The sequence below is a fragment of the Oryctolagus cuniculus genome, chromosome 7 (assembly GCF_051225735.1).
Source record: "Oryctolagus cuniculus isolate XC-2025 breed Fujian yellow rabbit chromosome 7, ASM5122573v1, whole genome shotgun sequence".
Lineage (NCBI taxonomy): Eukaryota > Metazoa > Chordata > Mammalia > Lagomorpha > Leporidae > Oryctolagus > Oryctolagus cuniculus.
Genome location: NC_142873.1, coordinates 148,480,821 through 148,507,535, shown reverse-complemented (window position 1 = coordinate 148,507,535; position 26,715 = coordinate 148,480,821). Strand labels below are relative to the sequence as shown.

The 26,715-nt window shown below is 54.8% G+C and overlaps 1 protein-coding gene across 3 annotated transcripts; it reads right to left on the bottom strand.

Moving 5' to 3' along the window:
* Positions 1 to 3,314: 3,314 nt before the first annotated feature.
* Positions 3,315 to 25,398, bottom strand: HTR1D (5-hydroxytryptamine receptor 1D). Of its 3 annotated transcripts, none has more exons than XM_017345520.4 (2): positions 25,168 to 25,398; positions 3,315 to 6,592 (listed from the first exon to the last, which is right to left on the bottom strand). In XM_017345520.4, exon 2 carries the CDS (start codon positions 5,936 to 5,938, stop codon positions 4,805 to 4,807), a length of 1,134 nt encoding a protein of 377 aa, XP_017201009.1. In that variant the 5' UTR covers positions 5,939 to 6,592; positions 25,168 to 25,398; the 3' UTR covers positions 3,315 to 4,804.
* Positions 25,399 to 26,715: the final 1,317 nt, after the last annotated feature.

Genomic DNA, 26,715 nt, shown 5'->3' with positions numbered 1-26,715 from the left:
CCCGGAAATGAGGCTTCATTCTTTCAATCAGTCACTCATTCATTCAAACATTTATGTATCCAGGCACTGGGGAGCAAACACTAAACCAATAAGAGCCCAACCTGGGGCTGGCACTATGGCACAGCTGGTAAAGCCACCGCCTGCAGCACCCGCATACCATATGGGCACAAAGTTCAAGTCCTGGCTGCTCCATTTCTGATCCAGCTCTCTGCTATGGCCTGGGAAAGCAGTAGAAGATGGCCAAAGTCCCTGGGTCCCTGAGCCTACGTGGGAGACCTGGAAGAAGCTCCTGGCTCCTGGCTTTGGATCAGCCCAGCTCCAGCTGTTGAGACCATCTGGGGAGTGAACCAGCGGATAGACTTTCTTTCTCTACCTCTGCCTCTCTGTAACTCTGCCTTTCAAACAATACATCTTAAAAAATAAATAAATAAAGCCCTCAGAGACAGACCGTCCACCTCAATCTGTGAGGGCAAAAAATTAGTCTAAGAAAAAAAAAAAGCCCAACCGATATTCTAGGTGAGGAATAGGCAGCAAGCAAGAGTAATCCATGAGTACCTTTTTCACTAACAAGCATAACTAATAAGGCAGAGAAGGGGGGGAGAAAACCTGCAGAGATGGGCGTGGCTGCTATTTTAGTAAATACAGCTGTGCTGGAATACAGCCGCGCTCCCAGACTTCCATGTGGTCCATGGCAGCTTCAAGCTAGGACGGCTGAGCTGAGGCTCTGCAGCAGGGATGGTAGGACCCATGAAGCAGACCCCGTTTACTGTCCGGCCCTTCCCAGAGTACCGCATCGTACCCGCTAGCGTGACTCTACAGACAGTGCTAGCAAGGCTGAGGACACATCGGGACCTCACACGCTGCCAGTGGGAGCGGACACTGGTGCAGCCACTCTGGAAGACGTCCGGCAGTTTCTCAGAAAGCCAAACATAATCTTATGATGCAGCCGTTCCACTCCTGGGCGGAGAGATGAAAACTTCTCTCTACACAAAAGCTGGCACAAGAATGGTCATAGAGTCATTGTAATAGCCCCCAAATGGAAACTATCTGAATGTCCTTCCGCTGATGAACAGATAAATAAAACGTGGCACAGTCACACAATGGGATAGAAAGAAATGGAGGGGAGGGAACCGAACTTAACAGCCAAGACACCCCTGCCCCGCATCAGAGCGCCTGAGTTCAATGCCTGGCCCTCGACTCCAGCTTCCTGCTAACGCAGACCCCGGGAGGCAGCGATGACAGCTCGAGAAATTGGGTTCCTGCCACCCATGGGGGAGACCCAGATTGAGTTCCTGGCTTCCAGCTTTGGCGGGGCCCAGTCCCAGCTGTTGTAGGCATCTGGGGGAGTGAATCAGCTACAACATGGTTGAACCATGAAAAGATACCAAGTGGAAGAAGCCAGCCGCAAAGGACCACCTATTGAATGAGTGCATTTATAGGAAATGTCCAGAACGGGTAGCATTGTGGAGACAGGAAGTAGAGTGGGGTTGCAGAGGGCTTGGGGTCTGGAGGGCGGGGCGTGAAGGGTGCAGGTTCATTACAGGGCCATGAAAGTGTTCTAACATTGATTGTGCTGATGGTTGCACAACTCTGTGACTATACTGAAAAACATTCAATTGCATACTTCCAGTGGGTGAATCATAGGGTATGTCAATTATACTCCAATAAAGCTGTTTAAAAAAAAAGCTTTGTCAACCTTTGTTCTAGTCAAGAAAGGTCTCCAAGGAGGTGACATTTGAGCTTCTCCTTTTATAGCCAGCTCGGAGCTCCCAGACGGTGACCGATACCATTTTATTATGCAAATCACTTACAGGCGTGGGCATTTGGCGCAGCTGGGACACTGCTCGGGATGCCTGCATCCTATACCAGAGTGCCAGGGTCTGAGTCCTAGCTCTGCTACCAGCTCCAGCTTCCCGCTAATGTGCACCCTGGCAGGCAACAGGTAATGGCTCACCTGGTTGGGTACCTGCCATCCACGTGGGAGACCTGGACTGGGTTCCCAGTTTCTGGCTTCAGGCTGGCCCAGTCTCAGCTGTTGTGGGCACTGGGGGAGTAAACTAGCTTCTGAGAGATCTCTGTGTCTCTTTCAGATAACTTAAATAAATAAATAAATATATATATTTTTTTAAAAGAAAACACTTGGGGCTGGCACTGTAGCACAGTGGATAAAGCCACCGCCTGCAGAGCCAGCACCCTGTATGGGCGCCAGTTCGAGTCCCGGCTGCCCCACTTCCAATCCAGCTCTCTGCTATGGCCTGGGAAAGCAGTAGAAGATGGCCAAAGTCCTTGGGCCCCTGCACCCACGTGGGAAGAAGCTCCAGGTTCCTGGCTTCGGATCGGCGCAGCTCCAGCCATTGCAGCCATCTGGGGAATGAACCAGCAGAGGGAAGACCCCCCTATCCCACCCCGCGCCTTTCAAACTTTGCCTTTCAAGTAAATCTTAAAAAAAAAGTTTATAAAAGAAAACACTTTACAATCAGTGCCTCATTTAATGCTCACCGATTAACAGATAGAGAAACTTGAGCACAGAGAGGTTAGGTGATTTCCCCCAAGTGGCACAGAAGATGAACAGCAGAACTGGGATCCGATTCCAGCTGTGTGCTAACATCAAAGCTGCGCTCTCACGCACGCTGTACACTGTTCCCTGTCTAGTCCCTGAGTTCCTGATCTCACAGACAGAGCAAGACAGAGGAGACCGGGACAAGCACAGCCTGAGCGGAAGGCAGCGGAGGGTGTGTCAGGTGCGGGGGGGGGGGGGCAGCGAGGAGCAGGCCATGGCTCAGGGAGAGGCCTCGTGGGGGTGCAGACACCAACCCCTGGATCCTGAACAGGAGAGGCCCCGCAGTCATCCATCACAAGCAGCGCAAGCAAGGCTGGTCTGAAAAGCACACCCCGGCCTCGAGGCCGGAAAAGCCAACCCAGTGTGTGTGGGCGGGACCAGGAACCCAAGTTCAACGCAGGTGGTACAGAGCCTGCCCCTTGAGAAGTCCAGCACAAACAAGATCCGCACCAGACCCCCCGGGGAGTCCCCACCACCCCCTCGTGCCCCCCTCCTTTCCTGACACCCCACCTTCCTGCCCTGCATTCTCCCAGGCCTCCCTGGCGGGGTCCCTGCTCTTCTCTCTGCCTCCCGTGACCTTCCCCTCCTTGGCTCCGCCCCTTCTTCCCCAGGAGGCCTCATCACCTGTGCCTCTCACCCACACAGGCTCGGCTTTAGGGAGTCACCTCTCTGTGAAGCCTTCCGTACGCATAGCCAGGTTTCTTTACTGCATCTCTAACGTGGGGACCAAGAATGGACAAGAACACGTAGGCACTTTATAAAAAGCAGCTATTATTTTTTATTGCTGATTGACCTTGAGTAGGGCAATTCCTGTACCTCTATAATAATAAGTGTGGGGCAAGCCTTGTGGTACAGCGGGTTACACACAGCTTGGGATGCCCGCATCCCATATCAGAGTGCCTGGTCCAAGTTCTGGCTACCCCACTTCCAATCCAGCTTCCTGCTAATGTGCTTGGAGGGCAGCAGATGATGGCTCGAGTTTGTGGGAGACCAGGATGGAGTTCCTGGCTCCTGGTTTTGGGCTGGCCTAGAGCTGGCTGTTGTAGGCATTTGAGGAGCAAACCAGTTGATGGAAAGATCTCTCTCTCTCTCTTCTCTCTCTGTTCCTCCCTCTGTCACTCTGCATTTCAAATACATAAATAAATCTTTAAAAAGTGAAATAAGTGTTCCTGTGTCAAACACTGCATTAATTTATATATATATGTGTGTGTGTGTGTGTGTGTGTGTATAAAACATACTGAGGCAGAGAGAAATCAGAAACTTCTTATCCAAGCTAGAGACTGGCAGCACTTGTCAGGTCCTGAGCGCTTCATGCTACCTGACCTGCACTGCTATGCCAGGCTCAGGGCTGGCATGTGCTCCACAGGTGCTTTGTAAGTGCCACCAGCTGAACTGAACAGTGGCTCCAGATTCAGGGATGGGGGAGAAAGCACCCACAGACTGTACTGGTGGCGAGGTCTCATGCTTTTTATTTGACAAGATTCAACATCCTACAATCTCTAATGAGAATGAGATGTTAAAAAAATAATTCAGAATGGTGTCCCATTCAGTTTGGCAGGGCCAAAGCCTGTCAATCTATTCCAATGGGCGTGACCATGGGTTTGAACTTCAGAATATTAAGACAGTGCAAGGATACTGGAGAATAAGGAAGGGTGCAGGGTGCTGAATCGGGCCCAGCTGTCCCACTGGGCTGCCCCTCATTTCTGAATCTCTCATCTCTCTCCAAGCCCCTCTATATTATTGTTACCCCAAGTACTGATTCTCTCCCCATGGACAACGGGGAGAGATTCAACGTAAGGGGCACTCCGTGGGAAATACCCCCAGGTATTCGTCCCCAAACAAGGTGCTACAAGGATCAGAGGTCCTTTCGTCTGGCTCCAAGTTCTCTTTCAATTCAGGTAATTACCCACCCTGCTTTGAGCTCCATGCAAATTTCAGGTAGACCAGAACACCTTCCCTTGGAGCCTAAGGTCTATTCTACAGAGCCAGACAGCTTCTCACCTGAATTGTATCAATGGGGAATCCTGTGGGTCACTCAGTGGAGGAGCCATGGAAATACTGTGCTACGTGAAATCACCCGGCTTGGAGCTCAGAAGTCATGAAGATACAGGGCAAAGAACAGAGCCAACTGTGACTTGTGCCAAGAACCCAAGAGATCAAGAACAAACCCAAGTCGGGAAAACCAGAAAGGACACCCCAGCAGGGTGCGGACAGGACGCAAAAGGTAAACCGCCAATGAGACGACTAGAAGGCTTTCCGGAAATGGATCACTCTCTGAAATGCTTGCCGAAAATCCTCATTAAACACAGTGTAGATGATGGGATTGATGAGTGAGTTTAAGTAGCCCAGCCAGGTGAAGAAGTCAAAGAGGCCCGGGGGCATCCAGCAGGAGTCCCGGCAGATGGGCAGGACCAGAGACGCCACGAAGAAGGGCAGCCAGCACCCGATGAAGGCCCCCAGAATGATGCCCAGTGTCTTAGTGGCTTTCCTCTCGCGAGCAGCGGAAATCCGCTTGCGTTCCAGGACGCTGTCCGCGAGCTTGATCCTCACGGGGTTGAAAAAGAGCGGGGAGCCGGCTGAGTGCGAGTGGCCCTCACCGAGGCTGGGACTGAGGGAGCAGAGCGAGGAGCCCGCCGAGCCCGTGATGAGGTGGGCCGTGGTGAAGCGCTTCCCGTAGAGGGAGGGCGGATTCAGGATGCGGTTCCGGGCGGCCATGTAGATGCGGCCATACAGGACGATGAGCAGCACGGATGGGATGTAGAAGGCCCCACAGGTGGAGTAGATGGTGTAGGAGATCTGGGAGGTGTTCACCAGGCAGTCCGACACCTCCTCGTGGGCTTTGGCTTGCCGCCAGAAGAGCGGTGGGATGGAGATGCAAATGGAGATGGCCCAGACCACGGCGATCATGGCGGCCGCGTGGCCTGCTGTCCGGCGCTTACTGTACTCCAGGGCATCCGTGATGGCCCAGTACCTGTCCAGTGCAATGACGCAGAGATGCAGGATGGAGGCTGTGCAGCACGTGATGTCAGAAGACACCCAGATGTCACACAGGACTTGGCCAAAGTTCCAGGTGTGTGTGATGGTATAGGCGATGCTGATGGGCATGACCAAGATGGAAACCAGGAGGTCGGTGGTGGCCAGGGAACCAATGAGATAGTTGGCAGGGGTGTGGAGCTTCCTGGTGAGCAAGATGGTGGTGAGGACAAAGGTGTTGGAGAGGACCGTGGCCACTGTGATGATGGAAAGGACCACAGCCAGGGAGATCTTCAATGCCTGGAGGGTCCCCGGGTCCCAGGCCTCTGGGGTCCCTGTAGCGTTCAGAGATCTGTTGGCAGCCTCCTGGGGCAGGCCTTCTGCCGACTGGTTTGATGGGGACATGCTAAGTGTCTCCGTCTTCTGGAACACTCCCACACATGTGGCTCCTTCTCACAGCTGCCCTGCCCGCAGAGGAGGACTGTGGTCCCGGAACACTCCGCTGAGAGCCATCCAGACCCCAGCAGAAAGACCTCCGGATTCGACTATGGGAGGAACACGCAGGCAACAGCCAGCAGGTGGTGGAAGGTCCTGCCCAAGTCAGAGGGATACCAAGACATCTCACTGCTGTGGAACTCGGCCCAGCAGAGGGTACAGCCCAGTGGCTGTTAGACGCTGGCCAGAGTATCACACCAGTGTGGGCAAGGCTCTGGCATTCTGGCCTTTGGCGTCTGGGCTCTTTTCAAAGCTTGGGACATCAATGTGTCTAATGGGAACTTTAAAACTTCCCCCATCCTGATCTGAGATGATTCAGGTTGCTTGCGGGGAGCTTCGGTGGCCGCTGATTGAGAGCAGCAGTCGTGTCAAGGGCTCACCGTCTTCCCAGGTGCATCTTGACGCATCACGAGGTACTCAACGTTGCTTCCTGTCCCATGGATGGTTGTGAGCTTGAATACACAGAACATTCTGGTTACCAAGACTGAGGAATGCAAGAGCTGGGAGCAGGCAACACACACAGACCACTGTCAGTTCACCAAGAGGGGCACATGTTCCAAAGCTCTAGGGTTTAAAAAAGAAAAAAAAAAAAAAAGCCAAGAGTAAGATTCTGGAAGGATAGTACAGAAAGCCTGGAAGGAACTGGAAGATTCAAAGGACTTCATGCAGGCCGTGGCGCTGGGGAACTGACATCTCAACAAGGGAGGGTGATGTGCCCCACGCCCGCAATTCCTAAAGGGGACAAAGGCCCTGGGCTGCAGGAAGCATTGCAGGCTTGTTACAGGAAACCAGCCCTGTAAATGGAGAAGCAGAAAGCATCTTCCTACTTATTCAGCAACAATGGAAACAACCAACCTGTGCACTCGGGAGAAAAACAGAAAACCACCCAGAAAACCCCGGATTGTTCCGAACTATGGCTCTAGGAAGTCTCGAGGGGAGAGAACTTCCTTTTACTCACTCGAATTTTCCAAGTTTCCTCGGGTGAGCATGAAGGACTTTCTCAACATCAAAACCAAAACAATCCAAACCCCAAAAAACCACACACATGAAAACAAAAGCATCATCATTTTGTGAAGCAAAGAAATCGACAGCCAACTGGGAACAGCAGTAGAAAATGGCTCAAATGTCTGGACCCACATGAGAGACCCGGATAAAGCTCCCGGCTCCTGGCTTCAGCCTGGTTCAGCGCTGGCCGTTGTGGCCATCTGGTGAGTGAACCAGCAGATGTAATCACTCTCTCTCTCTCTCTCTCCCCTGCTCTCTAATTCTTTCAAATAAATAAATAAATCTTAAGAAAGGAAATCAATGGCCAAACTCTGAGCTTTTTTCATGGTAGATGTTCAAAGAAAATAACGTTCAACATTCCAAATGGAAACTGGAAATGTGGCCACAAAAAAATCTGAAAGACTCATTTTGTTTTCTCCTCTGTGTGCCTCTGGCCTCTGAGTTTAAGTGTTTGGGACATGGGGAAGCTTGGGGTGCCCGGGGCTTGGGGCCATTGGTGTTTTAATAATCAGGGTGAGGAGAGGCAGAGGGCAGAGCCACTGAAGGCCATCTCTGGCATGACTCTAGCTGAAGTCCTCAGGGCCCAGCAGGTAACCCCTAGGCATAATGGGGTTGTCAAGAAGATGCCCATGGGGGCCGGCGCTGTGGCGAAGCAGGTAAAGCCGCCACCTGCAGCACCAGCATCCCATATGGGCGCGGGTTTGAGTCCCAGGCGATCCACTTCTAATCCCACTCCATGCTAATTACCTGGGAAAGCAGTGGAGGATGGCCCAAGTGCTTGGACCCCTGCACCCGTGTGGGAGACCCAGAAGATGCTGCTGGCTCCTGGCTCCTGATTGGCTCAGTTCCAGCCATTGCAGCCATCTGGGGAGTGAACCAGCACATGGAAGACCTCTCTCTCTCTCTCTGCCTCTGCCTCTCTGTAATTCTGCCTTTCAAATAAATACATAAATCTTTGAAAAAAATAAAAAAGAAGAAGATGCCCAGACCCCTGAGTCCATCTCTGTTCCCACCCTCTCTCCCCCTGCCTTGCATGAAATGCTCAACACCACCAGGAATCCCTATGATTCATTTGGTTTTTTCCAAGTTAACTCAGCAAACAGATCTGGCCATCGGACCACTCAGCTTGGCAGGGGAGGGAGATGCGCAGCTCCGGGGACCTGGGATGGAGCTGCCAAGGCAGCATCTACACACACCCACTTTTTCAAAAGTGTGGTCGTTGCACGTGTATGAATTTGTTTCAATGTCATATTGTGAACAATGTTCCATCAGTCACTCTCACATCATTCTTTTTTCTTAAGCGCTAGTCTCTTAAACATTTCTTATTTATTACACATTTTCATTTAAGAGACAGAGGCAGATCTGCCACTTGCTGGTTCACTCCCCAAATGCCTGCGAAAGCCAGGATGTGCCCCAGCCTGAAGTCAGGAGCTGGCACTCAATCTAGGTCTCTCACATGGGTGGCAGGGACCCAAGTATTTGAGGCAGCATCTGCTGTGTTAGTGGAAAGTTGGACCTGGAAGCGGGGGAGCTGGTACCAGAGCCAGGCACTCTGATTTGCGAGGCAGGCGCCCCAAGCAGTGTCTTAACCGCCATGGCAAATGCCTGACCCCTGCAGTATTCTTATGGGCTGCATCTTGTTCCATTCAGCAGCTACGTGAAGGGAAGTATTTGATGATCAAATGTGGGAAGGCATTCCTGGGGAGGCTGGGGAGGCAAAAGCAAAAGGCCTGGAGGTACAAGGCCAGGTCAGAGGAGGGCAAGGTCCGCTGGCTGGAGGGTGGAGGGCAGAGAGGCCCGAGGGGCTCAGGCCCAGGACAGGACAGGTGCCAGGAGTGGGAGGCAGCAGGGCCCAAGGGAGAGCTTGGCCCGGCCTGGGGCAATCTGTTCTCCAATCTCTGCTAAATCCCAGCCCCCTGTGTAAGACGCGGGGCAAATGTTTTCCCTTTTCTGAGTCTTGGATTTCTTCCTCCAAATATGGCTCCCTAAGGCTGCCACAAAGCTTCCAGCGCACCAGGCCAGGCAAACTCATGGCATAGAATAAAAAAGCTGAGATGAGGGCCGGTGCTCTGGCATAGTGGGCTAAGCCTCTGCCTGCAGTGCCAGCATCCCATATGGATGCCGCTTCAGGACTGGCTGCTCCTCTTCCGATCCAGCTCTCTGCTGATGGCCTGGGAAAGCAGTGGAAGATGGCTCCAGTGCTTGGGCCCTTATACCCATGTGGGAGACCTGGGAGAAGCTCCTGGCTCCCGGCTTTGGATTGGCCCAGCTCCAGCTGTTGGCAGCCATTTGAGGGATGAACCAGCAGATGGAAGACCTTTCTCTCTGTTTCCTTTTCTCTGTCTGTAACTCTACCTCTCAAATAAATAAAATCTTTTTTTTAAAAAGCTGAGAAGGAATCATTAGCATCTCACTCCCCTCCCCCACAGCTCAGCTCATGGCTTTCTCAAGCAGGATCAGTCTGTGTCTGTTGATTGACTGATTTTTATTTATTTTTAAGAGACATATTTATTTGTTTGAAACACAGAGCGGCAGAGAGAGAGAGAGGGAGAATCTCCCAACTGTTGGTTCACTCAGCTTGGGCTGGGCCAGGCCAGAGCCAGGCCAAAGCCAGGAGCTGGGAACTCAGTCCAGGTCTCTGGCAGGCACCCAGGGACCTGAGCCATCATCTGCTGCCTCCCAGAGCTTATGTTAGCAAGTAGCTGGATCAGAAGAGGCAAGAGTGCAACCCAGAGACAGATACAGGATGCAGGGGTCCCAAGTGGTGGCTTAACCCACTGCGCCACAGCTCACCCCGGTTTACTGATTTTTGAAAACATTAAGAAGTTCAACTGCAACAGGGCAGCTCCCTCCCACTCCCTCGGCTTGCAGGCTCTCCATCTGCTGGGAGGAGGAGAGACAACCACCACGGACGGAAACCGATCTACGCCACCAGCTGCAACACACACACCCGGGCTGGAAGGATGTTATTATAGCGTCTTTCGTGGAGCTCCTGCTATGTCCCAGGCACTGAGCCAACCCTCGGCTAAGAGTCACCCAAACTGTGAAGTGGGCAGCATGGCCCTCCACTTACAAATGGGCCAGCAGAGGCACAGAGAGGTGATGTCACCTGCCAAAGGTCACCGGGCTGGAAGTGGAAGAACCGGGTCTGGAGCTGTTGACACTTCTGCCTTCTCCACCAAGCCTCAATTCAGGACAAAAAGCCTCAAGGCACATGAGTTTCCAGGAATGAAGCCAGTCGGGAACCCCTCCTGCCCCCACCTGCCCCAGGCTCCAACCCCAGAAGCCACTGCTGAAGGATCCTCCCACTTGGGTTCACACGGAAAATGTGACAGCCTCACTGTTGGCAATGTTCTTCGCTGCAGACGGCCGGGCGCGGGAGGTGCCGTCATTCCCACGGCAGGCTGCTGCGCGGCTCCCACAGCCCCATGCACTCATGGTTCCAAGACATTCCAGTGACCTCATTCCAGTGGCAGGCGTGGGCTCGGGGAGGCTGGTGGGTGAGCAAGCCCTCCCTGCCCCTCGGCGACATCTGGGAAGAAGGACCGAGACAGGGTACACGGCCTTGGTCAGGAAGGCTGGGCTGGATCTTTTATTTTTTTTCTTTTTAATTTTTTTTTTTTTCATTTTATTTGAAAGGTTGAGAGAGCTTCCATCCCCTGGTTCACTCCCCAAATACCCACCAATAGCCAGGGCTGGGCCAGGATGAAGCCAGAAACCTAGAATTCAATCTGGGTCTCAATGTAGGTGGCAGGGACCCAAGCACTCGAGCCGTCACCTGCTGCCTCTCAGGGTGTACAAGTAGGGAGCTTGACTGGAAGTGCAGAGTAACCAGGACCAGAGCCAGGCACTCCTATGTAGGATGCGGGTGTCCCAAGCAGAGACTTAATCAACTGCCTCAAACCTTAATCACCTGCCTCAGTGATGGTCTAAAAATACACCATCATATAAACATATATATGTATATATATACACACACATAAACTCTTTTGTAAGGAATGATATATTTGTATTTTTTAAAAGATTTATTTATTTATTTGAAAGGCAGAGTTACAGAGAGGCAGAGGCAGAGAGAGAGGTCTTCCATCCGCTGGTTCACTCTCCCATTGGCTGCAACAGCCGGAGCTGGGCAGATCAGAACCCAGAAGCCAGGAGCTTCTTCCAGGTTTCCCACGTGGGTACAGGGACCCAAGGACTTCAGACTTCTTCCAGTACTTTCCCAGGCCATAGCAGAGAGCTAGATTGGAAGTGGAGCAGCTGGGACTCGAACTGGCACCCATATGGAATGCCAGCACTGCAGGCAAGCAGTGGCCTTACTCACTACGCCACAGTGCTGGCCCCTATATTTTTCTTTAAAAGGAACTGTACTGGGGCCAGTGCTGTGGCCTAATAGATTAAGCCTCAGACTGAGTGCTGGCATCCCATATGAACACTGGTTCTAGTCCCAGCTGCTCCACTTCCAATCCAGCTCTCTGCTATGGCCTGGGAAAGCAGTGGAAGATGGCCCAAGTCCTTGGTCCTCTGCACCTACATGGGAGACCTGGAAGAAGCTCCCAGCTCCATTGTTCTGGATCAACCCAGCCATTGCAGCCACTGGGGAGTGAACCAACAGATGGAAGACCTCTCTCTCTCTCTCTGTCTCTCCCTCTCTCTGTAACTCTGGCTCTCAAAGAAATAAACAAATCTTCAAAAAATTCTTAAAAATTGGAGTTTCCTTTCCTCCATTAAAAAAATACTACCAGTAATATCATATTGCCAAGTTCATACCTATTGATACATTTCAGTCCAGAAGGTCTGGATTCCGGTCCCAGCTCTGCCACTGACCAACTGGGTAGCCTGGAATAAATCCTGATTACTTTTAGAATCTCAGTTTCTTCTTTAATAAAGTGGAAGCATAAGCTTGGCTCTGCTGCCCCAAAGGGGTCTTGAGTAGCTCCCATAAAGCCATGTGGGGCTGGCATTTAGCTTAGGAATTAAGATGTCTGTGTCCTGCACTGGAGAGCACGGGTTCCACACTTGGCTCCGACTCCTGACTCCAGCTTCCTGGTAATGCAGATCCTAGGAGGCAGTGGCGATGCCTCAAGCACTTGGCCTCCTGCCACTCACATGGGAGACCTAGATTTAGCGTTCCCAGCTCTCACCTCCCAGCCCAGCCATCGCAAGCATCTGAGGACTGAACCAGCACATGCGCGCCCTCCCTCTCTTTCTCTGCCCCTCAAATAAATATCGTAGAAGATCACGTGCTGTGCGGCAGCATCCGGAACAAACGTCGTAATGATTCAATGGTGCAGGCGGTGGCTGGAAGCACCATTCTCAGGCCCAACCTCCATGGCTTCACCTTCTCAACGTGGCCACTCGGCCAGTCACTCGCTCTCTCTGGGCCTGGACAGACTCCGCGATGGACATCATAGTCCACATCTCAGAGGAATAGGGGGAAAGTGGATAAGGTCACAAATACCAACAGCTCAGCCGTAAATGGCGACCACAAATGTGGCCTCTCTGGTTTCTGTGATGCGTCCAAGCAAATTCAGACCTCCAGACAGCAAGGTCAGCTCCCTCCCCGGAAACCAGGCATCCCTGTGCATTCCAGTACGCGGTGTCTGCCCCTGTTGGAACTCCAGCCACACCCGAGAGCTTCCTCCTTGCCCATCCACAGTCCTGGGAGCAAATGCTTTCCTCAGCCTCTTCCCAGCTCAACAGTGTCCCCTGGACTCCAAGGACACTGTGCCTCTCCCACCCCCCATCCCCACCCCCGCCCCCGCTTTGCCACCTCTGCAGAAGGGTGGGAAGGGAAGCACAGACAGACGGACCTGAGGCCCAATCAGTCTCCACAGAGACCACTCTGACACAGCTGATTGGACCAGGGTAAACATGTGACCCAAAATGAGCCAATCAGAGACTGGATATGGAGCCAAACAGAAGATGGAGGAAAAGCACTCCAGAAGCCAATTATCCTGAAGCTGGAGTTAGCCTGCACCCAAGACCAAATCCAGGCAAGGTTTAGCAAGCAGAAAAGCAGAAAAGTGCAGGGCTGGCGCTGTGGCATAGCGGGTAAAGCTGCTGCCTGCAGTACTGGTATCGTGTAGGAGTGTAGGTTCAAGTCCCGGCTGCTCCACTTCCGATCCAGCTCTCTGCTATGGCCTGGAAAGCGGTAGAAGATGGCCCAAGTCCTTGGGCCCCTGCACCCACATGGGAGACCCAGAGGAAGCTCCTGGCTTCTGATCAGCGCAGCTCCGGCCATTGCGGCCAATTGGGGAGTGAACCAGTGGATGGAAGACCCCCCCCCCTCATGCCTCTCAAATAAATAAATAAATCTTAAAAGAAAGAAAAGCTACAAGTGAACAAGAGAACGGATCCACAGAGATCTGCAGGAGAGTGGAGCAGCCAAAGGAACCCCCCCGCCCCGCCCCAGGAAGGAAGGAAGGAAGGAAGGAAGGAAGGAAGGAGCCTCTCCTCCTGGCCCCCACTTTCCCCTCCTTGTGTGTCCACGGGTGATTTCTACCCAGGAACCCTCATTTCTCCCCACTCATCTGTCCCAGCTGAGCCAGTTCACGTGGACAGGCCCTGAGCAATAAGAAGACAAAGGAATTTCAGTTCCTTCCCAAAGAACCCCCACTGTGGGGTGCAGGCGAGTCCTTCCCCCTCCGGAGCTCTCCTTCATCTGTAAATTGGGGCAACAAGGCCTTTCTCCCAGGGCCCCAGTGTGTCCCTGTGAAGTCAGGTTAACCCCAGCACAGGGGCTGGCACACCGCAGGCGTTCTTTTTAATCCCTTTTAGCCTAAGCTTCCTACCCAGGGCTCATTCAGCTTGCAGGAAGATCATGGCCTCCCCTTTCTGAAAGGGGTCTTTAACTGAGCCATAAAACCTCGCCAGAAACAAAAGAGGAAGCATGGGCTTAATGTGTGCGCAGAAGCCGGGCTCATCCCTTAGAGGGAAAAAATCCCAGACTCTGTGATCAAAGATTTGTTGCAGGAGAATAAATCCCCCACAGAGGAATTCGTGCCTCTAGAAGCTGGCTGCAACGGATGAGTGAGCCTAGACGGGAAATCAGTGGAGACAGGAGGCTGCATAGTATTTTCTAAAATGCCTCCATCACTGCTGTCTCTTCCCATCCTCGCTCCTGCACGGGACCTCCCTACAGCCTCAGCTTCTGTGCAATCACAGTACCCAGGACGGTCGCCAGGCATGTCATGAGGGTTAAGTGTAATGTATGTGAAGAAGACGGAAAAGTTCTCAGAGAGGGGACGGGGGCGGTGCCCACGTCTCTCCTGCTTTCTCTCTCAATGCAAGCTTTCCAATCCAATCAGTATCTTTGAAATGCAAGCAAATCAGTTTTGCATCTCACATTCTCTAATTATAAAATCTGGGAAATGCAGAAAATAAAAAGAAGCCAAAGAGTGGGCGTTGTGGCTTGCTGGGCTCAGCCGCTGCCTGGGACGCCAGCATCCTTTACCAGAATGGCGGCTGGAGTCCTGGCTACTTTGCTTCCAGTCCAGCTTCCTGCTAATGCATCCTGGGAAGCAACAGATGATGATTCAAGTGCTTGGGCACCTGCTCCCCGTGTGGGAGACCCAGATGGAGTTCCGGCTCCTAGCTGTTGGGGGCACTTGGAGATGGAATCAGCAGATGGAACACTCCTCTCTGTTGCTCTTCCCTTCAAGTAGATGAAAATAAAATTTATTTTTCAAACTCGTAAGTGCAATCAGGATATGTTTAAATAAATATTTTATTTATTTGAAAGAGTTATATAGAGAGAGGGAGAGGTAGAGAGATCTTTCATCCACTGGTTCACTCCCCAGATGGCCACAATGCCTGGGGTGGGGCCAGGTCTACTCTCCCACGTGGGTAGCAGGGGCCATCTTCCACTGCTTTTTCCAGGCTATTAGCAGGGAGCTGGATCAGAAGTGAATCCAGGTCTTGAACCTGCACCCATATGGGATGCCAGTGTCACAAATGGCGGCTTCACCCACTATACCACAACGCAGACTCGAAAGTAAAATTTAAAAATAAACATTAACCAAAAAAGCAGCCAAACTTCTGACACAGCTCTTCCACTAGTTCTCTCAACAAAGATGTGCACGTTTGTCCACCCAAAGACGCACGCAGGGATTGTTCCAGCAGCGCTATCCACAACAGCCCCAAGCCAGAAACCTTGCCCACAAACAGCAGTGGAGGCGCAGACAGCCATGGCAAGCGGAACACTGTACGTCAGGGAGCAGGAGCCCCAGCCCCACACACCCACGCGGGGACTCATGTAACACTGAGCAGAAGCCAGACACCGCGTGTCATTCAAACCTCAGAACGTTCAGAACAGGCTGACCTACACTGATGGAAACCAGGCTAGGGTGCTGGCCTTGAGGGAGGAGGTGCCGTGATGACAGGGAACATGAGGGGGCCTCGGGGTGCAGGGCGTGTTCTGTCCTGGAGCTGGGGCTCTCACTTTGTGAAAATCCATCACCTGGGTTTGGGCACTGTTGCTCTTATAAAAATTTGACCTCCTACTGCCCAAAAAAGATCAGTGGCCAAGCGCCCAAGAGCCTTTAGGCACCAGTCCCACTGGTCACAGCTCATTATTCAACTTCTCCGAATTCAGTTCATGTGGGACAGTACCGGGCATGTGGGGACAGATGTAACCACTGACTGAGCTGGTAGGAAGTGCATACAGGTATACAGTAAGTGCTCCATAAATGATAGCTACAGCTGGGGCCAGCGCATCCACTGATTTACTCCCCAAATGTCCACAACAGCTGGGGTTCAGCCAGGCCAGACCCTGGAGCCTGGAACTCCATTGGGGCCTCCCACATGAGTGGCAGGAACACAAGTATTTGACCATCATCCTCTGCTTCCCAGAGTGTGCATTAGCAGGAAGCTGGATTAGAAGGGGTAGCAGGGGGCGGGCGTTGTGGTCTAACAGGTTAAACCGCCACCTGCAGTGCTGGAATCCCATATGTCAGTTCCTGTCCCAGCTGCTCCACTTCCGACCCACCTCCCTGCTAATGTGCCTTGGAAAGTAGCAGAAGATGGCCCAAGTGCTTGGGCCTCTGCACCCAGGTGGGAGACCTGGATAGAGTTTCTGGCTTTTGGCTTCAGCCTGGCCCAGTCCTGGCTGAGGTGACCATTTGGGGAGTGAACCAGCAGATGGAAGATTTCTCTCTCTCTCTCTCTCTCTGTGTAACTCTGCCTTTCAAAAAATAAAATATATCTTGGGGCCGGCGCTGTGGCGCAGTGGGTTAAAGCCCTGGCCTGAAGCACCAGCATCCCTTATGGGTGCTGGTTCTAGTCCTGGCTGCTCCTCTTCCAATCCAGCTCTCTGCTATGGCCTGGGAAAGCAGTGGAGGATGGCCCAAGTGCTTGGGCCCCTGCACCCGCGTGGGAGACCGGGAAGAAACTCCTGGCTCCAGATTAGTGCAGTTCCAGCCATTGTGGCCATCTGGGGAGTGAACCATCGGATGGAAGACCTCTCTGTCTCTGCCTCTCTCTGTAGCTCTGTCTTTCAAATAAATAAAATAAATGTTTTTTTTTTAAATAAAATAAATCTTAAAATAAAAGAAGGGGTACCCAGGACTTGAGCCAGGGTCAATATATAACACAGGCGTCCCAGACAGCAACTCAACCCGCTCCACCGCTCTTGTTTCAATCTACCCAGTGGAAGCGTGGCTTATCACACAGCAATAGGCCACTGATGCTCATTCTCTCATTTCTGCTGCTGAAACCCAACTCTGCCTCGGCTCTTCTTCCCTCTCCCAGGGCTACCACAGCTACCACTGTCCTGCTGGGGACGTGAGACCGTCCTCCCTGGCCTAAATGACCACCCACTCCTGCTCCATTCTCTTAACTAAATCACAGCCCAGACCTTCCTTTCAACTAAACGCCGGGCCCTGGCCCTCCCTGAATATCCTCCAGTGGCTCCCACTGCTCCTGGAACCAAGTCCAGCTTCAGGGCTCACTCTAAGAGCCGCTTCATGAGCTGGTCTCGCCTCCCCCTCCAGCGCCATGTCCTGACGCAGGTGGCCGTGACCTTCACACGCTGGCAGCCCCAAGCCGCCTGGTTGCTGCCATCTCCAGGCTCCAGGGTTGTTTCCTCCTGACCCACTGTCCCTGCGGCAGCCCCTGCCTGGACATTATCCTCCCCCACGCCCACCCTCTGGCCACTGGATTCCAAGCCCCCCTCAGTAACAGGCTCTGTGGTCTCCCCAGGGGGGCCTTCTGTCCCCTCCTCCAGCCCAGCCCAGCTCAGGCCCCCTCTCCTGCATGCCCTGCACCACAGCCCTTTTACTTTTTTTTTTCCTGACAGGCAGAGTGGACAGTGAGAGAGAGACAGAGAGAAACATCTTCCTTTTGCCGTTGGTTCACCCTCCAATGGCCGCCGTGGCTGGCGTGCTGTGGCCAGCGCATCGCGCTGATCCGAAGGCAGGAGCCAGGTGCTTATCCTGGTCTCCCATGTGAGTGCAGGGCCCAAGGACTTGGGCCATCCTCCACTGCACTCCCGGGCCACAGCAGAGAGCTGGCCTGGAAGAGGGGCAACCGGGACAGAATCCGGCGCCCCAACCGGGACTAGAACCCGGTGTGCCGGCGCCGCTAGGTGGAGGATTAGCCTATTGAGCCGCGGTGCCGGCCAATGCGCCATAGCCCTTACCACACCAGACTGTCACTGGGCCACTCTCATCCCACAAGCCGGGACCCTGACACCTGGCCCAGGGCAAAAGACAGACACATGAGTGTATGCAAGGTCCCAATAACTATGGAGGATCGATCCTGAAGGCAGAGCACCAACCTGAGGGCCAGGTGTCCCTGGCTTTGGCCTGGCTCTGTGGCCAGCCCTCTGCTTCCCCCAACCTGCATAATGAGATAGCTGGACCAATCAGAGTTTCTCTGGGTGAGCATCTGACTCACCAAGGGGCGCTCTAAAAAGTACAAAACTGCTTTAAAAATATACAGCTGTCCAGGCCTTAACCATGCCTCTCCCCGGGGGTAGAACCCAGGCCCTGTAATTGTAAGAAACCCAAGTGTTTCTCAGGTGCAGCTGGATTAGAGAACGTCTCGCCCGGATGGTCTCTGGCTATCTTCATCGCTGACCCTCTGGTTATCTATTAGAATGAGGACTCACCCTGCCTGCTCTCAGCCTTGCACGGGGTCACTGCAAGCTTCCAGCAGGCAAGAGACCACCATCAGCAACCAGCCACGCTGTTAACGGGCAGGAGTCCCGGATTAGGCGCTCGGTATAGCGGTTAAGCTGCCACTTGGGACATCCCATATGGGAATGCTTGGGTTCAAGTCTCGGCTCCACTTCCAATTCCAGCTTCCTGCTAACGTGCACCCTGGGAGGCAGCAAGTGATGGCTCAAGTACTTGGGTCCCTGCCACCCAGTGGGAGACCCAGGTTGAGTTCCTGGCTCCTGTCTTCAGCCTCGTCCAGCTGACGGTTGCAGGCCTTTGGGGAGTGAACCAGCAGTGGGGAGAGCTGCGTCTGTCACTGTCTTTCTGCCTTTCAGGTAAGCACAACTTAATTAATTAAATTGTTCTTGGTGTCCCAGGTGGGAGCTTAACCCACTGCACCGCAGCGTGAGCTCCTGGTCTATCTGTTAGGATCCCAGGAAAGGCTCCTAAGTCCCACATCAGAATGTGGCTTCTACTCCGTGCTCTGGCTTTGGCTCTTTATTTATTTATTTATTTTAATTTTAAGACTTATTTATTTTGCTTGACAGAGAGAGCGAGGTCTTCCATCTGCTGGTTCACTCCCCCAAATGGCTGCAATGGCCAGAGCTGGGATGATCTGAAGCCAGGAGCTCGAGCTTCGTCCGGGTCTCTCACAAGGATGCAGGGACCCAAGCACTTGCAGTGCTTTCCCAGGCACATCAGCAGGGAGCTGGATCAGAAGTGGAGCAGCCAAGTCTCAAACCGGGGTCCACCTGGGATGCCAGTGCTGCAGGCTGAGGCGTAGTCCACCACACCACCACGGTGGGCCCTGGCTCTGGCTCTTGACTCCAGCTTTTGTTCAGATCCCCAGAGACAGCAGTGATAGCTTAAGTAACTGGGTTCCTGCCACCCTCATGGGACACCTGGAGTGAGTTTCTGGCTCCTGCTCAGCCCAGTCTCAGCCATTGGTGGCATCTGGAGAGTGAACCAGCGGATAGGAGCTCTGTCTTTCCAAAAAACCAATTAATTAAATTAATTAAAATTTTAAAAGTCAAGAGCTTTGTAGTTAACAACTCATTGGATTCTCCTTTGTTTGCAGAAAAGTGGGCAAAAAGTTCTTGCCATCTGCCCTTCATACCACTCCTTTAGGGTGTAATTAGTATACCCAGTTTACAGGTGAATGAACTGACATCCAGAGAGGTAAATGACTAGCTCAAGGCCACACAGTTAAGACACTGCACAACTGGGACTGACAAGGGCTGAGAAACTAACTGGACAGTAGCCACTACATGCAGCCAATGAGCACTGGAAATGTAGCCGCTGACAGGTAATGTCAATGTCAAATGCACACCGGATGTGAAACAAACAGAATGTAAAATAGCTTAAGTTTTCCTATCACACTGAAACAAACTTTTGGATCTATGGTGAATAAAATACACAATTAAAATTAATTTCACCTTTTTTAAACTTGGCTACTTCTACATTTTCTAAACCTAAAAATGACATTTGCCACATTCTATTTTCAATGGCACTGCCTTAGAACCAGTGGTTTGGGGCCAGTGCTGTGGCGTAGCCTGCAGTGCAGGCATCCCATATGGGCACAGGTTCAAGTCCCAGCTGCTCCACTACTCATCCAGCTCTCTGCTGTGGCCTGGGAAGGCAGTAGAAGATGGCCCAAGTCTTGCCTTTGGGCTCCTGCACTCGCGTGGGAGACCCAGAAAAAGCTCCTGGCTTCGCCATTGCGGCCATCTGGGAAGTAAACCAGTAGATGGAAGACCTCTCTCTCCCTGCCTCTCTGTAACTCTGCCTTTCAAATGAATAAATAAATCTTAAAAACAAACAAAACAGTGGTTCTCAGCAGGGGTAACATCGCCCCCTAGGGGTCACTTTGGGACTCAGTCTCAGGGAACTCGGCTTGACGGAGAAGGATGGGGACCTCAGGGAACCAGGCCGACCAGGGATTGGCAAGGCTGGAAAAGCAGCAGCAGGAAGGTACCGGCCAATATTTACGGACACCTTACTGTGTGCCGGGCACCACTGTCAGCTCCTATACCAACTCACCGAAGTCTAACCACCACGCTCTGAAGCCTGTCCTGTAATCACTATTCCCATTTTTCAGAGGCCGAAACTGAGGCTCAGGGAGACGGCTGGGCTAAGGCCCCAGAGCTCGAGACCTGGAACCTGGGCTCAGCCGACTCCCTGCGGCCCCACTCCCACGAGGCGCCGGGAATCAGTTCCACGCCTTCCTCTTCCCACAGGTGCTTGCCCCACACACGTTTGAGAGCTCTGACTGGGCATCTGTTATGTGCCGGGCTCTGTGCCTCTCACCTGAATGGGACCTCTCTCTGCCAGGCCTGGGGACAGGAGGGTGAATCCACGCCACCACTGAGCACCCAGCACAGCCCTCAGGAAAGGGAGTGGGGGAGTGACCATGGCAGCGCCTCTGACACTGGAATGCGCTCGTGCCTTACCCAGGTACCGTACCAAAAATGCAGGGGCGGGCTTTTGGCCTAGCACTTACGATGTTCACATCCCACCCATATCAGAGTGCCCAGGTCCGGTACCCACATCTGGCTCCTGACCCCAGCTTCCTGCTGATGCGCTGGGCCTCAAGGGATTGGGTCCCTGCCGCCCACGTGGGAGACTTCTGGGCTGCGACTTTGGCCCTGCTGTCACAGGCATTAAGGGAGTGAACCAGCAGACAGGGGCTCTCTCTCTGCCTCTCGGATAGATTTTGGTTTAATACACACTCAGATTCTGTGCGTCTGGACCAGCACCTGAGATTCTGCATTTCTGACAAGCTGCTGGGTGGTGCTGCCACCCCTGTTCCAGGGAGCACACTGAGAAGTAGTGCAAAGGGTGACAGTAACATCAGCCCTGCAATTCAGGATGGATCTGAGTATTGGGGTGGGCAGGACCCTTAGGAGTCACCTAGTCCAACTCCCTCTAGTGCTCACAGGGCGATGGGCTCAGAGAGGGTAAGACACTGGCCCAACATCACCCAGGGAGTTAGGGGCAGAGACCAAGTGTTCAGAGTTCCTCTCCTTCTACTGCCTCCCACTTGCAGCAGGAATTGGAGATTAAGGCCAGACAGCAGCTCTCACGGCCACTGCACGCCATGTGCTTTTGGCATTTTCAAGTCTCCCGCGACCTCCTATCGGAGTTTTCACACCACAGGCGTATTCCTGGGGGCAGACTGGCAGGGCTACCACACTCTGCAAGAAGCCTAGAGCTTTGTCCTCTGGCCCCGGGGCCCAGCCTGCCCGCCTCCCCCTCCCCCACACGCTGCACCTGAGCTGATGGGTAAAATCACATCCAGGAGAGAGGAGAAGCCGTCTTCTCCAGGCCCTAGCAACAGGAATCCATTTCCTAGAAATCAAAGGCTGAGTTTGTTAGTGTTTACAGGATCCAAACCCACCATTCGCCATCTGCTTTCCCTGCTGGGAGCTACAGTACGGCCGTGATTCAGACAGAGAGCACAAGCTTCGGAGTTAGGCTGAGCTGTGGGGTCAGGCAGACGGGACTTGCTTCCCTGCTTTGCCATGTGCTAGCTCTGTGACCTTGGGCAAGTTACTCAACCTCTCTGAGTCTGTCTCCTCCTTCATTCACTGTTTCCTCCAGGCCTGCTGCCCATTGGCAGGAGCAGCACGGACGTAGACTCTGCTGTTAGGGCGGCTTACAGAGGCCCTGGACAAACACCGCTGGAACCCGGGACCACAGGTGCACACGAGGATGACAGCAGAGCGGGGAGCCGTGGGAAAGCAGGGGGGCAGGTGACCGCTGGGCCCCTGAGGTCCCACGCTGAGAGTGGCACTACAGCTGAGCACTGGGCAGAAGAGAGCAGCGGCTCGGGAGGCGCAGGGACACCTGCTGCCTGGGACCGAGGCTTGGAGAAAGAACGCTTCCTGTGAGACGCTTCCTGGAGTTTGCCCACCCAGGGACCACCAGTTCAGCTCTGTCCTCTCTTCCTCCTGTGCACCGGGATTCAGCACCCTCCCCTCCCCCACCGCCAGGAGTCCTCTGCCTACAGCGAGGCTGCGTCCCCCCCCCCCTTCTCTGAGTCCCCGCGGCTATTCCCTCCACTTGGAAGGCCCTTTCTTCCTGCTCTCAGCCCCCTGCAGGTGTCCCTGCCCCTCAGAGTCAAACTGCTCACTCCTTACTCGGCGTTGGTGCAGGGTTCTTGTCTACACTTCACACAGGACTCCCCAGGTCCGGGCCACTTGCCGGCCACCTGTCTCCCTGCTGGACTTGAGTTCCAGAGGGGAGGGACACGTGTGTCAGGAGACTTGGCACTCTCAGCCACACCACCAATTCCAACTTCAAGTTCAACAGTCTCCTCTCTACAGGAACTTGTCCTACTCCTTCCACCCAAGCAGGTCCAGCCTCCCTCCCCAGGGCCAACGTCCGTGATTTGTGCTACATATCTCACGCCACCCAGCCGTCCAGGGCCTGGGGGTCTCTCCCACATTGATGCTACTTTCCTGGGGCAGGGGCCCAGGGTGGTTCACAGCTGGTTATCTGGGCTTTGCACCTGCAGGTGTTCGATAAAGACATACCCAGAGGATGAATGGGAGAATGTGACAGTTTTACCATTCTTTGACCCCCCTCTCTGTACCTCTGACCCTAGATGTCCTCGGGTCATCCCTCCTGGATGTCCCACAGGGGCTTCAAGCCCAAGGGAGCCCCCTCCTCCTCCCCCATGCCAGCCTTCCTCCTGCTTTTCCTCACCCCACCCCCAACACCTGGAATTCTCCCCCGCTCTCCTCCCCAGCATTTCCCCAGTAATTTTACAACAAGAATGAGGAAGCTGAGACTCACAACAAGTAAGTGACAGAGTCTAGGATCTTGCTGTTCGCAGCCCAGACCTGCCTCCCCTGCAGGTTCTGTCTCCTCTTCTCATACCCGGGGCATTGGTGTCGCTCCCTCTGAGTGGAACTGTGGTCTCCCCCATTCCACCTTACACCTATCCATGGCAATCCTCTCTCTGCTTTCTGAGGTCCTTAGCAAACGCTGCTTCCTCCAGGCAGCCTTCCCTGGTCAACCAGACACAAAATCTCTCTTCTAGAAATGCTGACTCCAGATTCGTATTGCTCGAGGCGGGAAGCTCCTTGAAGAGGTACCATTCCTTCCCCACTCCAGAGCCCGAGCCCTGGGCAGTTCCTCCACCATCAATGCTCTTCCAAGGGCCCGGGCGAGACGAGACGGCAGCGCTCCCTTGCCCAGTTACAGCTCCCCAGTGGCTTCCACCTCACTCAGAGAAAAACCCTCAGGCCCTACAGGATCTGTCCTCACCCTGCCACCTCTCTAACCTCACCTCCTACCAGCTGCCCCCTCCAAGTGTCTCCCACGTGGCACAGCTCTGAGCAGCCTACATCAGAGAGCTCTCGTGTCCGATGCTGTCTCCATGGCTTTCGTACATTTTAGCCCACCTGATCTTTTCTGCTTGTTTGCTTCTTGTCCCGCCACTAGCTCACCGCGGTATCCTCAGGGCCCGCACAGTGCCAGGCTGGCAGTGAACAGATGGGTTAACAGCCCCAGAAGCGATCTGGGCTGGAGCCGTGAATGCGTGAGTCACGTGCATGGGGTAGTAACTACAGGCAGTGGAGCGGAGCCCCGCTCCCCAGAGTGCGGACCACGGGAGGACAGAGGTCAAGGGCTGCAGAAAGGAGAACGAGCCTGCAAAACACCCACAGACAGAGGGACAGGCACGCGGCCTTAAGTTGCAGGCGCCAAGGGAACTGAGCCTCTCCGGAGGACACGCGGTCCACGGCGCCGCCTGTGGCTGGGAGAGCCGGTAACAGATGCGGCGTCGGCTGAGGTCAGCTTCCTGGAAGACACTGCCCTGCCCCCGCGGGCCTCTGATGGCAGCCAGCGGGGCAGTGTGCGGGACTCCTCAGGGCTGGGAACACCAAGCTCTGAGAATCCGTGCTTCTGCTCACATTCACAGCCCCCTTGCCACAAAGCTCAGGCCCCAGAGAGAGGGGCGGGGGCGGCCCGGTGGACCCACCTCCACCTTCCCTCCAAGCTGACCTTGGTGCTTCTGGTGCTGTGAGGAGGAGAGGGGAGGCCCCCGCCCCTGCCAGTCATGTCCGGCCAGCCTGACCCCACCCCCCCAGTGCCACCCTCCAAGTCCTGGCTTCCTTGATGCCTCCATGACAAAGCCCACTCACGTCTCCCTTCCTGCTGGCAGGACGCAAAGCCTCCCAAAGGGCCTGGCTTGTTGTTGGCATCGAGGGTCCCTCACTGTCCTTGTGAGGGGGGCTGACGCCCCAGCTAACGACTGCACGTGCAGAGGAGAGCAGGCACGCTCACTGTGTGCGGGACTAGAAAACACCGGAAGCTGATTCCGAGGTAGAGATTGGAAGGTCGCTCCTACAAGTCAGAGCAAAGGGACTACTGATCCCATTTGATGCGCACAGCAAGCCGGGCCGGGGGGTGGGGGTGGGGGTGGGGGGGTCTTACCCCCATCTCATAGGAGAGGAAACCAAGGCTCAGAGAGCTGCAGGGAGTTCTGGGGGTCACGCAGCTAGTAAGTGGCCAAGGCCAGTTTGTTAGTGCAGGATGCAGTGACCTGCCCAAGGTCACGAAGCAAGCAAGCCAGGGCCCGAGCCGGGGCTCCACGCCCGGCGCTCCTTCAACTCCGCTCCTGGGAAGAGGCTCGCGGCGCCGCGCACCGACCTGGCCGGCAGAGGGCAGCGCTAGGCTTCCCTGGGCCACCTGGGGGCGTCGCGGCCCCCGGCCCCGGGGCGCACCTCCCGCCCACGCGGGGCACCCCGGACGCACGCCAACATCCCGCAGCCGCCCCGAGGGCTGCCTCGCCCACCCCTCGGTCCCGGGCTCCCCTCGGTCCGGGCTGGTCCTCAGGGACCCGCAAAAAAAACGCGGGCGCCCTGGTCTCCGCGGCCCCGGGGACGACGCCCCTCCCTAGCCCGACTCCCTCCAGCAGGCGAGAGGCGGACGCACCCTTCCCCAGGGCGGCCCTGGGCGCCGAGCGCTTACCGGCTCCCCGGCCACGCAGGTGCGGACACCGGGCTCGCCCTCTCCGGTCCGGCTTCCTTGCGCCGCGTCTGCCAGCCTGCGGTCGCCTCGCCTCCGCCGCCACCCGCGCCGAGCTCGGGGCGCAGCCCGCCCGCCGCCCCGGGGGGCTCTTGCCGGCCCGCGCCCTCGCAATCCCGCACCTCCCTCCGCCTTCCCAGCGCCCTGCAGCTCCTGCTCCGCGCTCCCCTTCCCGCGCCCGCCGCTCCTCCTCGCTCCCCTCCCCCAGCTCCTCCCCCGCCCGCCCCCCGCCCGCCAGGAGGGAGGCTCGGCCCCCTCCACCCCGGCCTCCGCCTCTGCCTCGTGGCCGCCCCTGCCCACCCCCGGGGGCGGATGGGCGCCGAGGAAGCGAGGCGGAGAGGGTCTCGGACCCGCGCTCCCCGGTCCCCACCTGTAGGAGAGCGGATAGCCCGGGGCTGGGGCGCGCTGAGCCGGGAGGCGGGCCGGACCCAGAGACCCTTGGTGAGACCCAGCCTCCCTCATCCGCCCTTGTGCCCTGTGTTCACCCCTAGTTGGATTTTTTTTTTTCCTATCTAACAAATAGTTATTGATCTACTCTGGGCCGGGCGTGTTCTGGTCGCTGGGGATATAGCAGGAGACACAATCAACTTCATAAATAAAACGCACGCAGTGTTTTTCGAGGTACGTGGTGGAGAAAGGAGGGAGAGCATGAAGGTGATGGCTCTCCGGAGAGGCCTCCAAACCAGCAGCCCTTGGGCAAAGACAAGGTGAGAGTGGCTGGTGCAGATCTTGAGATGGGCAGTGCCCAGCCAGTGACCTGCGAGTGAACCGAGCCGAGGCAGGGAGGTTAGGGGAAGGGGAGCTCCCTCCCTAGGACAAAGGCAGGTTTCCAGGGCCCGCCCTTCCGGGACAGGTTCCAGCAGGTGGTAGGGGCTGCGGCTCCAGGGAACCGGAGGACACCGAGAGGCGCAGACGCTGGGCACACGCTGCAGCTCCCGGGGAGCTGGCCTTCTGTGTCCTCCTGGGGTTTTGTCTACTTGAAGCTGTGCTATACATGGGGTGTTGGGATTGCGATGTCTTCCTGATCAAAGGACCCCCCATCTCTGCTCACAACCCGTCTTGAAGCCTCCTTGGGTGGGTGTAAGGAGGGGCCAGCAGCACCCCGCCCCCGCCCCTGCAGCACCCGCCCAACTGTTTGACATCTGGCACTGCAGTTCTTCCGGACTTTCCCGCGTCCTTCCGTGTCCCTCTGTCTCCACAAAACCCTCGCCCACCTGGCCCTCCGCTGCTCTCCACACCTCACCCTGCTGGTTTACTATTCAGTGATTGGCCCGAAACCTCCATCTCTCAATCTCCTTTTTGGAAGGCTGTGATCAATGATCATTAATAATGCAGAAGTTCTTTTTGTCTCAGTGCAAGTCCCAGGCAAATCAATCACTGGCGAACAGACAGCACCCACACCTCAGCCCTCTCCACGCTGCTCAGGCCGGGGGCTCTTTCCCCAGGCAGGAAATTGGAAGAACATAGGCGTGCCCCACAACAGGCGTGCTG